This window comes from Zonotrichia albicollis, chromosome 2 (assembly GCF_047830755.1).
Source record: "Zonotrichia albicollis isolate bZonAlb1 chromosome 2, bZonAlb1.hap1, whole genome shotgun sequence".
Lineage (NCBI taxonomy): Eukaryota > Metazoa > Chordata > Aves > Passeriformes > Passerellidae > Zonotrichia > Zonotrichia albicollis.
Window position 1 is genome coordinate 4,273,998 of NC_133820.1, and position 15,325 is coordinate 4,289,322.

Below are 15,325 nucleotides of genomic sequence, written 5' to 3' on the forward strand. Positions count from 1 at the left end.
TTAAATGAACTTATATAATTATATTAAATTATATAAATTAAAATTATGGTTGTCATCATCATTCATACTAGGAAGTACTTCCTATGTAAAAAAATTTAGAAGGAAATTCACTGATTCCGAGTTAAAGCCGGCACTTCTTCTGGTCATAGTCTGTATTTAATTGGATAAGGGCTTTAAAGCAATTATTCTGCAGATCACAGTAAATCAATATGAGCATGAATTCAGTTTGGGGTGATACAGGCAACATCTTAAAGCTGGTTTTAGGCTTTGTGTTGCTTATCAGTGATGGCAAGGGTCCATTAGCTGCAGTGGGTCCTCTGTTTACTCTGTAAATGCAAGGATCACTAGAGTTACATGTCTGGCCAGTGTGAAAACCTTAAGTGGACGCAGAAATCATCTGTAACTAAATATTGCAGAAATTTAGTTGGGTTCCACAGTGATTTTTTTAAATCTGATAATGAGAAGTGTATTTTCCCAGTGGTTACAATCTGTCATTTTGACCCATGAGGAGCAGGATGAAGCATGGCAGAGGTCTGACTTGACAGTAAGCAAACATGATAATTTTCTGAAATTTCTAAATTTCCTCAAGGCAGCTTGACCATAAGAGCCTTAGAGAGCACATGGGTCCCCTGCTGTTGGACTATTTGTGGTTGAGTCCTTGGCAGCAGCTGTAAATCTTTGGGCCTCATGAATGCTGGAGCATCCTCCATGGAATATGGTGGTGCAAGGATGCAATTCTGGTGGCCAGGTGAGTCTCCTCCACCTCGCAGAGAAGTGACTTTTTAGTGGAGAGGAGGAAGAGCTTGCTAAGCCCTCTTTCTCTGGAGATTACATCACTTGTTGTCCATGGCAGTGCAGTCAACAGCAAATTTAGAATTTAGTGTTTCATCAGTTGTTCTCAGTGGCAGTGAAGTCAAGAGCAAATTTAGAGTTTATTCTGTTTCAGCCCTTTTTATAGTGAACAGTTTGCAGGAGCTGGAAGCAGATCATCTTCAGATTTTTATGGGTGCAACAAAACACTTGCCAGATTATTTGCCACAGTAGCAAAACAGATTAGATGGGACTTGCAAACTGCAGTTGAACTCACACTGTTCTTTTTCTGTGGTCCAGCCTGCTCAGCAATTATCCTCTAGAATCCATCCAGTCTATTTCATTAGTGGCCCTTAGTTAAATTTCAAGTGAACTATTGAATGCATTTGGACAAAATCCAGCTCTCTTCCTTTCCCCCCCATTCTGAATCATCTGAAGATTAAAATAGATGTTTCTCACAGTAGATACAGACATTAGGAGCAAGGAAAAAATCCTTTCCTAAGTGCTTGTTAGCATCATCTCTGATAGTACCATCATGCCTGGCTCGAGCAGAGGGCTCATGCTAGAGCCAAAGGCCACTGTCCTGCCTTTTTCTACACAGTAATTATATGGGGCTGGTGTGTTTGATTTAGTTTAACTGTCCATCTGGCAGTGCTGTTGAAATTTAACAGCAAGCTTTGTATTATCTCAGCTCTGTAGATGATAATTTCACTGCATGGAGCACATGCTTTCTTTGGCTCTACTTCTTTCTTCTTCTTTTTTTTTTCTCTTTTCTCTGTTATCATCTTCCAACAATTATTATTTCCCAGCAGTAAAACAAGTCGCTGTACCAATGGTCAATAGAATAGATTTCACTGTTAAATTAATACTCTGAAGAAATAGTAGTGTGATATGTATACCAGTTTTAGAGTGTTTTCACCAACTTTGTTGCACATTTAAATAATGTCCGTAGGGAAAACAAAGTGGGACACAACTGATAGGGGAGAAGTTTGGTTCACCGTGGTCTGGAGACATGGTGTGGAGTTTCCCCACAAAGCAATGTGGCTTAGGCAGGTTAAATCACACATTTTTGCTTGGTCATCACTCACCAGTTTCATAACTGAAACTTCTCCCCATGCATTTCCCAAATGCTTTATTTGCATTTTGTCAGTAGTTTGTATAACTCCGCTGTTTGTTTGTTCTTTTTTTTTTCCAAATGCTCAAGCCCCAGGCTCGTATTTATGATATGAACCCCAGAAACAAATTACCTCAATTTTTAAGCTAAACTGCTGGGGAAATACATTTGGGTTTGGCAGTTATCACCATTGTGGTTTTGCTCAGAAGGTAACCAGGCCCTGGCCACCCTCTCAAAACCAGGACAGAGCAGTAACCCAGCGAGCCTTTCCTCACCCAGGATCCCTTCTGCTCATGTGAGCATTGCATTTGAAGCCCCGTGCCCCAGGTTGCTGTGACATCAGTGAAAGGTCACCCACTTTGCAGAGGAGCTGAAGGAGGGTGGATGTGTGTGTTCCCAACACCACCTGACCCCACCCTCCTGCCCAGCCTGCGGTGGGAACGCTGCTGCTGCAGGAAATCGGAAAGTCGTGCCTAATTCCTTCCTCTGCTGCAGGGATTTTAGGTCTGTATCGCCCACCTCCCAGGAGAGGTCCTTAACCAGGAGGTCGTAAGCTGTTCCAGGTGTTAAGGAAACTTTCCACCCCTCTGACCAAAGGTCTGTCATGTTTAGTGAGTAATTCATATGGTGAGAACGAGGGGAATCGTGACCTGAAGCTGCTGAGTGGAGCGCAGCGCCTGGAGCAAGGTGGTCTGGGTTCCTCAAGCATGGAGAGGAACTGTTTCTGTGATTTACCACAGGCTGTTCAGTGGGAAGGAGGAAGGATGAGCAATAGGGATCAAAAATTGGGTCCCTTCCCTGACTGCATTTCAGGGAAACCTTGGGCTCAGGGGCTGCCCCAGGAGGAGCCACAGCTCCCTGTGTGCTTAGCAGGAACCTGACGTAGACCATAAAGTGCTCTCCTGAAAAAGATGCTTCTAGTTGGCCTCGTCCCTGGAAGGAATTTGTAGCTGGATCATGTTCTTAGTGGGAAAAGGCTTGAGCTGATGAGCTGCTGCGAAAGGACTAGTGAGCAGAATTGTAAGGGTTTTAGCTGTGCTTTGCAAGAAGGTGATGTGCAGCTTGGCCTGCACAAAGCCTCATCCTGTGGGTTCTTCTCATCTTGATCTGAGAAGCTCTGTGGGCGTGGCTTCCCTCAGGGCCAAAGGTGGAGAAACATCTGAATGAAACATCTGAACCCCAGTAAGCAAAGTGCCCAGCTGTTCCAGCCCGTGGAACTGTGGCACTGTGGGGCCCACAGGATCCCAAACTGCAAGCCCTGTGAGAGGTAGATAGCTCAGAAGACGTGAGAACATGTTGTTCTGCCCTTAAATCCCACCAAAGTGTCCATGGTAGTGCTCACATAGTGTTTTGGATCTGATCAGTGGGCTCTGACCTAATCCCAGGTTTCACTAAACAGTTTATTCTTGTTTTGGAACCTACTGTAGAACACATTTCAGGTGAAATGAACTCCCTGCTCCAGCAAGGACATGGTGACAGTTACCTCCCTTCACAACAAGGCATGTACACATGGCAGCCAGCCAGCTGCTCCTGATGGATTTGGGATGCCAAGAAAACTTGGCCTCTAATGAGCTGTCTAATTAACTACCAGACTTGTGATGTACAGCTTAGTTTTTTACTAAGCCATTCCTTTGCCAAAGCTTAGCATCACTTGCCTCCTGCATAGCAAATGCATTGCCTTGTCATTCTTCTGTTTTGAAACTACTGGAAAGCAGATCAAGTGCCATGCTGCTTTCCTTCTTTAGAAATAGCAAAAAAACGTTCTTTAACTCTTCTGCCACTGTTTCAAGGCAATTGAGCATCCAGATCTGAGTAGCTGATTAACTTTCTAGTAGAAGCAAAAAAAAAACCAGAGTGAAATAATCATTGGAAACTGGTTTTATGGATCTCAGGTCCCCTCTTTCCTCGTGCTATAGCTGGAGTATGAAAAGTTGAGGCTACCCACACAGATTTTTTGAGATTGCATCATTACACTGAAGCCTGTTTTTAACACAAAGTTAAAATATTTTCCAGGGAATTAAAACCTTCTACTGTACTCCCAGAAAGTTTACTTTATGACTGCTTTCCAGGACTGCCCAGGAAAGCAAAAAACAAATCTAACTATTGATTCTGGTAATGAATAATCCATAGTCAGTGTTTGATGGCTAAGCAGGCATGATTTTCAGTAACATCACTTGCAGTCAAGCTGTTTGGAAGCTGGTATTGGTGAATTGACCCAAAAGCAAATTTTTCAGAATATTTGTCTCAGAGATGCCACTTGATAGGCTGCAGTTCTAGTAAGAGAAATATATTCCAGTTCAAATTATGCAGAGGCAGGAGAAGTAAAGAAATTAATGAGATAATGACAACATAGAGGAGCCCTCAGTAATTTGCCTAAATGATTATTGATAATGTCAGCCTTAGCTGCATATGAGCATCCTCAGGCAGCCACTGAGGGCTGGAATTGGCAGGGAAGCTGTTATGGGGATGTCTGTGGGCTGCCCATCTGCTGCTAGAGCGGGGCATGCCATGGCTGTGCTTTGGGCAGAGCACAGATTGAGCATCCTGGTTTTCCCTGCCAATTCCAGTTGAGGTGAGATTATGCTGACATCTCTGCCCTAATATTCCATGTTCCACACATCCCATCAGAATTAGCTCTGTGGAAGTTTATAAGACTGCCTGCTTAGAAAGATTTATATTTTGTAGTTATATTTGACTCATCAAACCTGGTGAATCATTGTGAAGTCTGGCTGTGGCTGCTGGTGTAAATTCCCAGTGTAGCTGCTTCTTGTGTGCAGATGGGAGTAAATCCTGAGTGCCATGAGGCATCTGGGTGCTGATACCATTGTGCCACGCTGGGAGCAGCACTGAGGTCAGTGCCTATGTAATAATGACACCCAAATACCAGAAAAGACTGAGTGACATGGAACCTGCATGCAGAGACAAAGCCTGAATTAATGCAGTTTATACTATTTTGGCACTCCCAACCTGTCTAGCCCTCCTCCAGTAAGCTGCTTTCTGTCTGATTTATGTGCTTTTTGGTGCTTGAGTAAGAATTTTAGTTCAGCTGCTTGTGTGGATTCAGGGGTCATTGCTCCATCACAGAATGACAGGATCAATCTTGTTGGAAATGACCTCTGAGATCGTTGAGTCCAACCTTGTGCTAGACCATGGCACTGAGTGCCACATCCAGCCTTTCCTTAAACACCTCCAGGGATGGGGACTCCCCCACCTCTCTGGGCAGCCCCTTCCAATATCTAATCATCCTCTCTGTGAGGAAATTCTTCCTAAATATCCAACCTAAACATCGAGCTCTTGTCCCACTGATAGTTTCCTGGAAGCCAGAACTGAGCCTGAAATTTTTCCTCCATATGTGTAATACTGCTTTGTATTTTTAGCTCGAAATTTTTCTTTGTTGGGAAAAAAAACCCCGCCTTTTTTCTTTTTTTTGTGTGTGTGTGTGTTTGTAAAGAGATGCTCTGTCACAGTATCTGTGCACTAGGCGTGGTTTTCTTTGACTTCAATGGGGTTTGAATCCTGCGCTTTTCCAGGTTTGCCTAACCTGTCATAACCAGTGAACACTGCTGCTCTGAAGCCTCCTATAAGGTGTCTGTTATTCAGGTGGATTAATTATGAAAGGCTTCATAAAAGGACGTCCTTGTAGAAAGAGATCTGAGGGGAAGAAGAGAATCTTGAAAATGAAGGGAAAAAGTTCTCTTTGATCATTTTGATAATAACATTTGTCATGGCTTAAAAATGACAATTTCATTCAATCACAATGAAATGAAGTGTTCCAAATAGCATGGCTCCTACTTCTCCTTCTCATCTAAAAATGTGTATATATGCACATGCACACTTATATTCTTCCCTCTGCTTCAACAGAAGCATGGAGGAATTGCTGCTGGTGATAAAAACACAATGTCTGACCACAGTTGAAAGACAAAACCTGATGCTACCTGCATGGTTTTTGGAGACATCCCATATCTACATGTGGGAGGAGTGGTTAAGTGATTGGGATTTTGCACTTTCTCTGACTCTCAGCAATCTCTGAGAATTGCTTAATACTTGGAATATTATTGGGTAAGACACTAGTAATTGTACTGGTTGACAGATGTGGAATGAGGTTTCACATGTAGCAATCTCATTTCTGTTAAATGAGAATATAGGATTGGTTTCAGAAGAGCACGGTGATCTCTGGTTCAAGGACTGATCGGGAAGCTGAAGCCTTCTCTGGGTCTTGATTTACCTTCTGTAAATAAAGAGAATTTGCTGGTTTTATTGTCAATGAGGAAATGCTTCCGAAGGATATTTTCAGAGCCTACCTCAATGCAACTGTGAGCATCGCAGAAATACGAATTTCACTAATACAAATACAAATTTAACTAACAACAATTAGCTGCAGAACATATCCAAAACCTGTTAAAGTCCATGGAAATACTCCCACTGACCTTAACATCTTTAGCTGTAACTTACACTGATGTTTTCATCCATGACCTGCCATTGGCAAAGGCGCCTTTAAGTGGTTGTTACTGCTGGGTGTAAAAATTCATTGTAACGTTTTTTTTTTCTTTTCTTTTTGATTTTTCTTTTCCCCTTCCCGGGCAGGATTTATGTGGGCATCATTCCTGTGATACCCTGGGAATGGCAGACGTTGGGACCATCTGCTCCCCCGAGCGCAGCTGCGCGGTGATTGAAGACGACGGCCTCCACGCAGCCTTTACGGTGGCTCACGAAATTGGTATGCAGTGCCTTTTCTGTTCCCCTGCCAAGGCAAACACTCCCAACAGCTGCATTAGGAACCAAAATACCCCGCAATTAATTCCAGATTTCCCCCGGCCCCGAGCCCCGCCTGGGGATTAGGGCTGTGTACATATGCACTTCAGGGTTAACTAATAAGGGATCAGAAGGCAGGGGAAGGCGCACAGTAGGTGTTTCCTCCCTGACAGTGGCCTTGCTAAGCAGCAGTTGAAGTGAAAATTCAAAGGCTGCTGCTACTGCCCAGAGATGTCAGTGCATGGCTCTCCTGAGAAAGCTTTTGGCCCATCTGTTGTAATTTGCATGCCCTTATTTATTGGAAAATAAGTCACATTTTTCAACTTGTTGCATGTGCTGTTGTTAGGAAGCTTTTTTCCTTGTATTACCAGCACAGAAAAGCTTTTGTGGCAAAAACCCAACATAATTCCAGTATCTCTGTAAGTGTTCAGAAATTGGTTTTAAATCCTGTAATAAGTGAAATTTAATTATTTAGGTGGTAAAGGTTTGGTCACAAAACCTGCTTAGCTTTGTTTCAATTTCTACCTCAGAGGACAGCAGTTGAATTAGAAGTCTTGCATGTACCCTTCCGGAGGGTTTGAGACAGAATTAGTGACAGAAGAAAGTTTGTGTTCTGGGATGTGAGTTATTATTATGTCATGATATAGCCCTTCAAGAGAGATGCTGCCATCTTGATAATGTTTAATTTGCTGATGTTTTGTGAACTGTGTTCACTGGAAATACATTTGCTATAAGACTGTTCACTTTGGGGAGTGAACAGCAATTTGAAAGTGGAGAATGTTGTTTTTTTTTCTTTTTTTATAAAATATTCTTGGAAGGAAATAACAAGGAAAGGAGAACTTTCAGAGAGAGCCAGCTGCTGAATTGCCTTGTACCTCATGCCAAACCAAAGTAAAGTTTGCTTTGGGAGTATCATTGCAGTGGTTCCATTTTCAAGGAGCTTGCAGGTAGAGCCTGAGATCTGGGTGCCTTATACATATGGCTGAGGAAACAGAGGTCACCAAGGATGGAAAATGACCTGACTTTGCAGTGACACGTGAGCCTATCCCTTCTCCTCTTATGATGCAAAGGAATTGCATCAGTGGTGGCTGGAGAAGGGATCAGGCATTGCATGAAAACTTGAAATACTGTGGCAGGATGAGTCCCCAAAGCAGAAATTTTATTTTAGTAAGCAATAATCTCACAACAAAAGAAAAAGTCCTCTGGAATCAGTAATTCAGTGCATTTAGAGAGAGCTACAGCAGTGTAGAAGGACGGATTCAGTTGGGATGTGGATGTGGATGCTGTGAGTGAGCCATCACAAATCTGGGATGGGTTAAATGGCAAACTTAGCCTGTCATTCCCAGCCAGAGTGCTGGGGACACTGCTTGTGTCCCTTGCACTCAGAAGGGATGTCTCCGCTGAGGGTCATGGATAGGGTTGGGTGAGGAGCCCTCCTGTTGGTGGAGCTGGTGTGTGAAGAGGAGAGCATTGTCTCTCCTGCCATTTTATCAGCAATAAATATACTTTTAGGTAGACTAAAAATGAAAGAACACGGATCAGTAAAGATAGGGATGAGCAGCAAACGTTCACATTGTTACCTTGAATTCCACACAGAGAAAATATAAGCAAAAGTGAATTATTTTTAGTGATCTAGAAGCACATTTTGGAGAAAGGCCATTTACATACCTAGGCATTTACAGGAATCTCTAAAAACTATAATTTTCAATGTAAAAAAGGCATGAATTGAAATGAATAAATAAGAACTCTAATGGACCTAAAACCTCTAGTTTGAGGCTGTTTAAAATAACATCCTCTTTTTTTTCCCCTCCTCACCAGAAGTTTTTAAAAAGGAGGGGTGTCAAGTCACAGAATGATCTTTGTGTGTGTGGCCTGAAGTGGGAGAAGCTGAGAAGAAAACACAGCTAAAATTGCTTGAGTACTTAAATTAAATCAAAGGTCAAGAAAGGATGAAAAACAAAAGTGTGGCATGGATACCCTTTAGTTAAGCACTTTGGGGAAACCTTGCTGTATTTTATTTGGAGGCCAGATTTCTTCCTGCAATCCAGAAATCTCCAAGTTCCCCCTGTCCTGTGGGCAGGGTGTAACTTTAATTTTACAGTGGCTCAGTTCCTCAGTCAGAGGGAATGCTCTGAGCCTGAGATGTTGTTTTCTTTCCCTTGGAACGTCAAGGTGAGCCCCTGGCTGAAGCAGAGTCACTCCCGGAGGTTTTTGTGCATAGGGAGCAGATGCAGCATCTTTAGCATGGACTTGATCCTCAGAGTGTCCTCACTGTGACTTCCAGGGGATCTGAATGCTCCTTCTTCCCCCCTGAAGGATCCAAGAGCATTTTCCAGGCTCAGATTCTTTCTCTGGAAGGCAACCAAAGTAAATTGAACTGCAGCTCAACTCGACAGGAGGATGCACAGCCCGGGGCTCAGGTTGGATTGGTCACAGGAAGGCAAAAAGCAGCTTTGCTGCAGAACAAACCTGCTGCTTCTGCTGCCAGGGTTCTGCCACATCATGTGGGAGAGGTTTGTTTTGTTTCTTCCAGATAAAATAGGTGGATTTTGACCAGTGGTTTTTGAGGGGGAGTGAATGAATGAGCAGCAATAGGCAAAACCTCCACAGGCTTGTGAAGGAGAGCACAGGGAGGAATAGATGTAAATTCTTGGTATAAATGATTAGCTGGCAATAAGAGGTGGAGATCTTTATATAAAGTTTGATAAGGTAGGACCTAAATCTTGTCCTACTTGGATGTAGGAAAATCAGTCATAGCTTGTCTCCAGTGTCAAATGGAAAAAAGCAGGATAATGCAACAAAAAAACTGGAAAGAAACTTTGTAACTTTGAATGTGGTAATCCAGTTTCTCCTCAGAATACAGGGGAGCAGTGCTAATACCTAAATGTTATTTTGCAATCTCAGCCTGCCAAGACATCCAGCCACCAACAGCAAATCCATATCTGGTTATTTTCTAGCAGGGTGCGTGCTGCTGTCAGTGGGACAGCAGTAGCTTCATTTTCTCAGAAATGACCCCCCATTTCTTGCCTAAAATTATCACCATGTTGTGGCATATGAATGCTTTTTTTAACTTCTAGCAATTCCTTCAACTACACCTCCAGAGCTCTGCAGAGCTGTCTGAGCTTAGGCAGAGTACATAGGCATTCTCCAAGCCTTTGTTATCAGCAGCCTATTGTCTGCATAAAGTGATGTTTCCTTGCTTCTTGCACTTCCCTACCTCTTGGGGACATACGGAGGAGAGCAGTAAATAATCTGAGATTGCTCATAACCTCAACAGTTATTTAATGTTTTTCATTGGGCAGCACTACATTGCTTCTCTATGTGTCCCTTATTAAAATAACCATCAGGAAGCAAAACCAATGAGATTGGCACCCTAATATTCTGGACTTTTGGATCAGAGATTTGTTACTTTGACAGTGCTGAATTATAAACAAGTGAAGGTCAGCATGAGCTGGGATTATATTTGACATATTTTGTGATGGGATGTTTCCATGTTTTGCAGCTGGTGCTGTGTTTGAGGTACAGTCATGGTCAGAAGTTTGTGCTGGAGTCCTACTGAGTTTGGCACAACCTTACCACCATCCTAAACAGTTTGCCATCTACAAAAGCAAAATGAGAAGAGTTCACAGGGATGTAAGAGGAGCTACTGCTTGTTTTATCAATAGGAAATTTCCCCAAATCACAAAGGGAATCCCAGGGAAAGCCAAGAATTAAACCTGGGTTTTGATCTAGAGTCTCCTGAGTTTTGATCTCGTCCTTAAGTACAAAAGCATCCTTCCTGCAGCCTTCAAGCAGGCAAAGCTCCAGTTCAGCTCAGTGGGAGTTATATGGGTCTAACATTTTAAATTATATTTATCTCTGTTCTTTCCATCAATCTTAAGAAACTTAATTTTTTAAAAAGAGGCAGTAGAGCCTTTTTTTTCTCGGTGATAATGTTCATTTGACCTTTTGCAATGTTCCTACTCCTCTGTTACACAAACACTCTGGCATGCAGTTACTCCTTCTGTCCTCCTGAGTAATATGGTTTACTGATGTTCTTTCCAAGTATTTTATTTTTAGGCTGTAGCTTTAGCATTGCTGCGTGGAACTAATTAAACCTTTGTTCATTAGTTGCCTTTTATCTTTCACATGTGACTTTTGGGGGAGGCAAGGCCAAAGGGTGGGATAAAAGCAGCCTTCAAATACATTAAAAAAATTGCTGCAAAAATTTGCATAATAAATCATTCCCCATGTCCACCTGGGACAGCACAAGGGGTAATGGCCTGAAATGCAGCAGGGGAGATTTGCTTTAAGCATTAGCCAAGATCATGTGAGCAGGACAGTGGAGGGCAGGAGTGAAGTGCTTGGGGAGGCTCGGATTGTGGAGGCTCTCAGGAGCCATCTGGCTGAGGCAGCTGTGGCTCAGGGGATGCTGATCCCACCCCAGGGCACAGGGATGCACAGGATGCCTTTCCAAGGTCTCTGCTCAGCATCATTTTCTGTGGTTATGAGGAGTTATCACAACATCCTCCACAGCTGGGCTGTGTAATGCCTGAAACCAAGGGGCTGCACAGAAACTAAAACTCAAAAATCATGGAATGGTGTGGGTTGGAAGGGGCTTTAAATATTATCCAGTTCCACCCCCTGCCATGGCCAGGGATGTATTCCACTATTCCAGGTTGTTTCAATCTGGCCTTGGGCACTTCCAGAGACGGGGCAACCACAGCTTTTCTGTGCCAGGGCCTCACTGCCCTCACAGCCAAGAATTTTCTTCATATATTAAATAATGAGTTTGATACCAAGTCTTTTCCAGCATGGCATCACTCTGTGGCCTCTGTCACCACTGAGGACACAAGTGTCATGAGCACTGTCAGCAAAATGTATTAGAGAGCATCATTTTCTGTAAAAAAGGCATTTTAGATGTGAGATATTGCTCCTGGTATCTCTGCTCAGGTGGTTCACTAAAATCCATCAGAATACCATGAACTGTGAGTGGGTTGGAGCTGTTCATTCAGAGCCTGAGCTGTGTTTGAGCTGCAGGCCACTGAGGAAGGAATACCATGTCTAACTTTTACAGCAAACTCTGATTCTGATTCCTTCAATAACAAATGAAACTGAGAACAACGTGTGTGATACTTAAAGGAGTCTTTTGATGTCCTTAGATGAGTCAAAAAATCCTCCCACTACTTGTTTTGCCACATGTGCTCATTTTGTGTACACTCAAAAGTAACTAAAGGCAGCAATCTTTCCTTTGCCATGTTGTGCTGAACATGCAGCCCTTTGATTTCCAGGCTGTCAAGATAAAGCAGATAAAGACAAGCTTCAGACCTGACAGCTACAAATCTCCTGGAGCCTTTCATTTCAAGGGGGATACATTGCCAAGGGCACGGAGTCTCACAGCCACGTGAGAAAAACAGTGGAGGTTGAGTCTCATATTAGGTTTCCTTCATGACAGATGAAGTTTAGGCAAATATCCAGGTAATCATAATTAGGCAGATTTGCTTTCTTAAAACACCAAAAGAAAACAGAGAGTACACTCATTTAACTCTTCTCTGCTGACATACATCAGGAAAATTGCTTGATTCCTCCTCTTTGAACCTTTTTTTTTTTCAATGTTCTGTCTTAATTTCTGCTTGCAAAAGCTCTCAAATTAAACCTTCATGAACATACTCCTTTTGATTAAGAGTAAAAGGTGGGCAGACAAAACTAAGCCTTCACAAGAGCTGAAGGTGGGGCAGAAAATTAAGCTGATGTCTCAAAAAGCAAATATCACCTGTCTAATAGGTTGCTGGTTAAAATTTTGAATAAAAATTCTTGGCTTTCCCAGCACTGTTTTTATTGCCTTATAATGTTATATAAAATATATCATTGCTCCACCTGCAGCAGGCATGGAGCTTAAAGCAAGCTGTAAAACTCTGTGTTTTGCCTAATATTTCACAGCAGTCATTATCAAAAAATATGTTATGGACGTGGTTTAGTGGTGCATTTGGCAGTGTTAGGTTTATGCTCAATGTTTTTTCCAACCAACCTAAGTGATCTCTGATGTTATGATCCTATAAGAAGTTCAGTGTTCAGCCTGGGCCTCCAGATGCAGGGTAGAGTAGGGATTGCTTTCCTCCTTGGCAGGTACATAATAGCAATCCAATAATGTAGATTTTGTGGAAGGAGGCTTCTGGTGCAGCAGACAATGCAATTTTTACATTCTTGCACTGTGTACTCCCACAGACCCATTCATTTACTGTGAGCTGCTGTGGATTGTGTTCTTTCCAAGCTGCTCTGAGTTGAACAGGTGTGAAATAGGTGTCACCAGCTCCTGCTTCTTCATTAAAATGAATATTTCTCTTCTGCATGCCCCATTAATTAGTGCAGTGTGGCCCTCCAAGGCCACATCTTTTTGAGGATTTAAGTCTGTGTGGACACAGTGGTCTCTGATTGCCTGGGAATTGCCTGTCTGACAGGGCTGATGGGTCTGTGATCTCCCTCAAGTCTGTTACAACAAGCCAGCTCAGCACAGGTTTGTTTTGTGTAAAGTCTGCAGCACTGGTGGGTAAATGTCTGATTGGGGTTTGTTTTTTTTTTTTTAATGTCTGCTCCTGAGAAGAAGCTGCACTCCAGACTATTGTTTCATTGAGTCTGAAGAACTCTTTAAAGCCAGAAATATTAAAAACTGCCTCTGGGCTGGAGATTTAAAAGAGAGAGTGATTTTTTAAATCCTTTTTCTTTCATCAGTGGCTGGTAGCAGTCAAAGAAAAGAAAACTGGTAGTAAAGTTCAAGAATAAAAAAAAAGGAATGTCTAGTTTTATATTCTATGCTTTTTTTTTTTGTAAGCTTGTGTAATTCAAATCACTTCTGTTTATTAAAAAAAACACTAGCTTTATTAATTGCTATTGCTTAGGCCCATCATGACTTCAAGAGGATTCCTGAGTGATAGCAGCACGAAGTTCTTAAGAAGGAGTTAGGAAAACAGCCCATGCCAGAAGAAATGGTTTTGTTTTGACAGAGTTCCCGCGTGCAATCGTTGTTCAGCCAAGGGGAGAGCAGGAGGCTGATGCAGAGGTCTGGGCTGGTGATTATTAGCCCAAGGAATGTTGAGCCAGGAGCTTCCTGAGCCCTGATCCCACGAGAGCCACTGACTCACGGGGGAACCTGGGGCAAATCTCTTGACCTTTTGCTCCCCAGTTGTCCCAGCTGGAAATGAGGTGAAAGGCACGACCTCACTGGCAAACACGTGCTTCATCCGAGCTGAGCTCCTCTGAGAAAACAAATTACAATGCCTGCAGCATTTCCAGCCTGCTGTGTCACCTTGCATGTCTCCTGTGGTCAGAGGGAGTGCAAGAGCTGCTCTTTGACATTCTGTCCAAGTTCTTGTCCATAAGCAGGTGGCTTTTTTCCAGGAGACCCAGCTTGCTTTGTGCCTTAGCAAAGCCTGGAGTTGGCTTGCTGTATGTTGTGGATATTTTCTGTTTTCTTGTTTCTAATGCTTGAAATACCAGCGAGAAATGTATGACAGTAATTTTGCATGGTGTTCACTCAGAGAACCTCTGCAGATAGTGTAGAACTGTATATTAAGAAAAACCAGAAATATCCAGGCTCCAAGAAGCATTTGGGCAATGCTCCCAGGCACAGGGTGGGATTCTTGGGGCTGTCCCGGGCAGGGCCAGGAGCTGGACTTGGATGATCCTTGTGGGTTCCTTGCAGCTCAGGATATTCTGTGATTCTGGTTTGTTTCCCAGTGTTCTGGGAATAAGAGAGCTCCTTCACCACACGTGCAGCACAGCTCTGGTGCACTCCTGCTTTCCCTGCAGGGCTCTTGTGTCCTGATCCTCAGAGAGAATGAAAGCCTTAACTGACTTGTCATAATTTCTCTGAAGTATTCCCACCTTGTGTTAAAGATATACCCCCCATTCCTGCAAGGTGTAGGGATCATTTTTTAACCCTTTGCAGGTATTATTTCCCGCTGGGTGTAGCAGATGTTGGCCTTCATCAGGGAAAGCTGTGAGGGGAGGATGTTACTCCATTTGGGTGGTTGGTCTTTTTGGAGTTTGAGATGAATTTGCAAGCAGGCCACCTCCTCCTTGGCTACAAGAGGGCAAACCCTGCCTCCCGTCCATCTGTTTCCTTCATCATTTTGTGCATTCCTACAGCATAACTTAACTAAGCACCATCCTGCTGGTAAAATTGTATTATGTCATTTTCACTCAGTGGGAACTGTCAGCACCAGTAAGATGCTTCATTAAGTAGAAAACAGCAGATAATCTACGAACCCATTCCCAATCAGTCATCATTTTACACAGCTGCTGGGAGCCTTTTCATTTTCTTCAATAGCCCAGTTTGACATTTGTACTGGTACAAAATGGGGTGGGGCTAAAATTGGCATTGTTTTCAAAAGTCTTCTGTGTAAGATTTGTTTTCCTAGAGTCTTCACTTCTGACCAGAGCTTTCTCCAGAGCTCTGCTTCCATGCAGGGTCACTTGAAAGATCAGCCTTTCCAATTTGGAAGGGAAGCACCCCACCAGAAAGTGCCAGAAACCACCCTAATGTCATGCAATAACATCAGCAGGGGTGATAACATCATGCATGTGAGGGGTGGTGGGGAGAGACTTCTTGAAGTAGGAAGGAAAATGTCCCTCCCTTAATTTTTGGAAGCAAAATATGAAGGGTACAGGTGT

The 15,325-nt window shown here is 43.0% G+C and overlaps 1 protein-coding gene across 1 annotated transcript in view; it reads left to right on the forward strand.

Moving 5' to 3' along the window:
* ADAMTS5 (ADAM metallopeptidase with thrombospondin type 1 motif 5) overlaps positions 1-15,325 on the forward strand; it is a 39,378-nt gene that overhangs the window by 4,470 nt on the left and 19,583 nt on the right. The window contains exon 2 of the mRNA XM_005491024.4: positions 6,509-6,641. Within this exon, the coding sequence (XP_005491081.2) occupies positions 6,509-6,641 (133 nt within the window). The remainder of the gene's footprint in view (positions 1-6,508; positions 6,642-15,325) is intronic.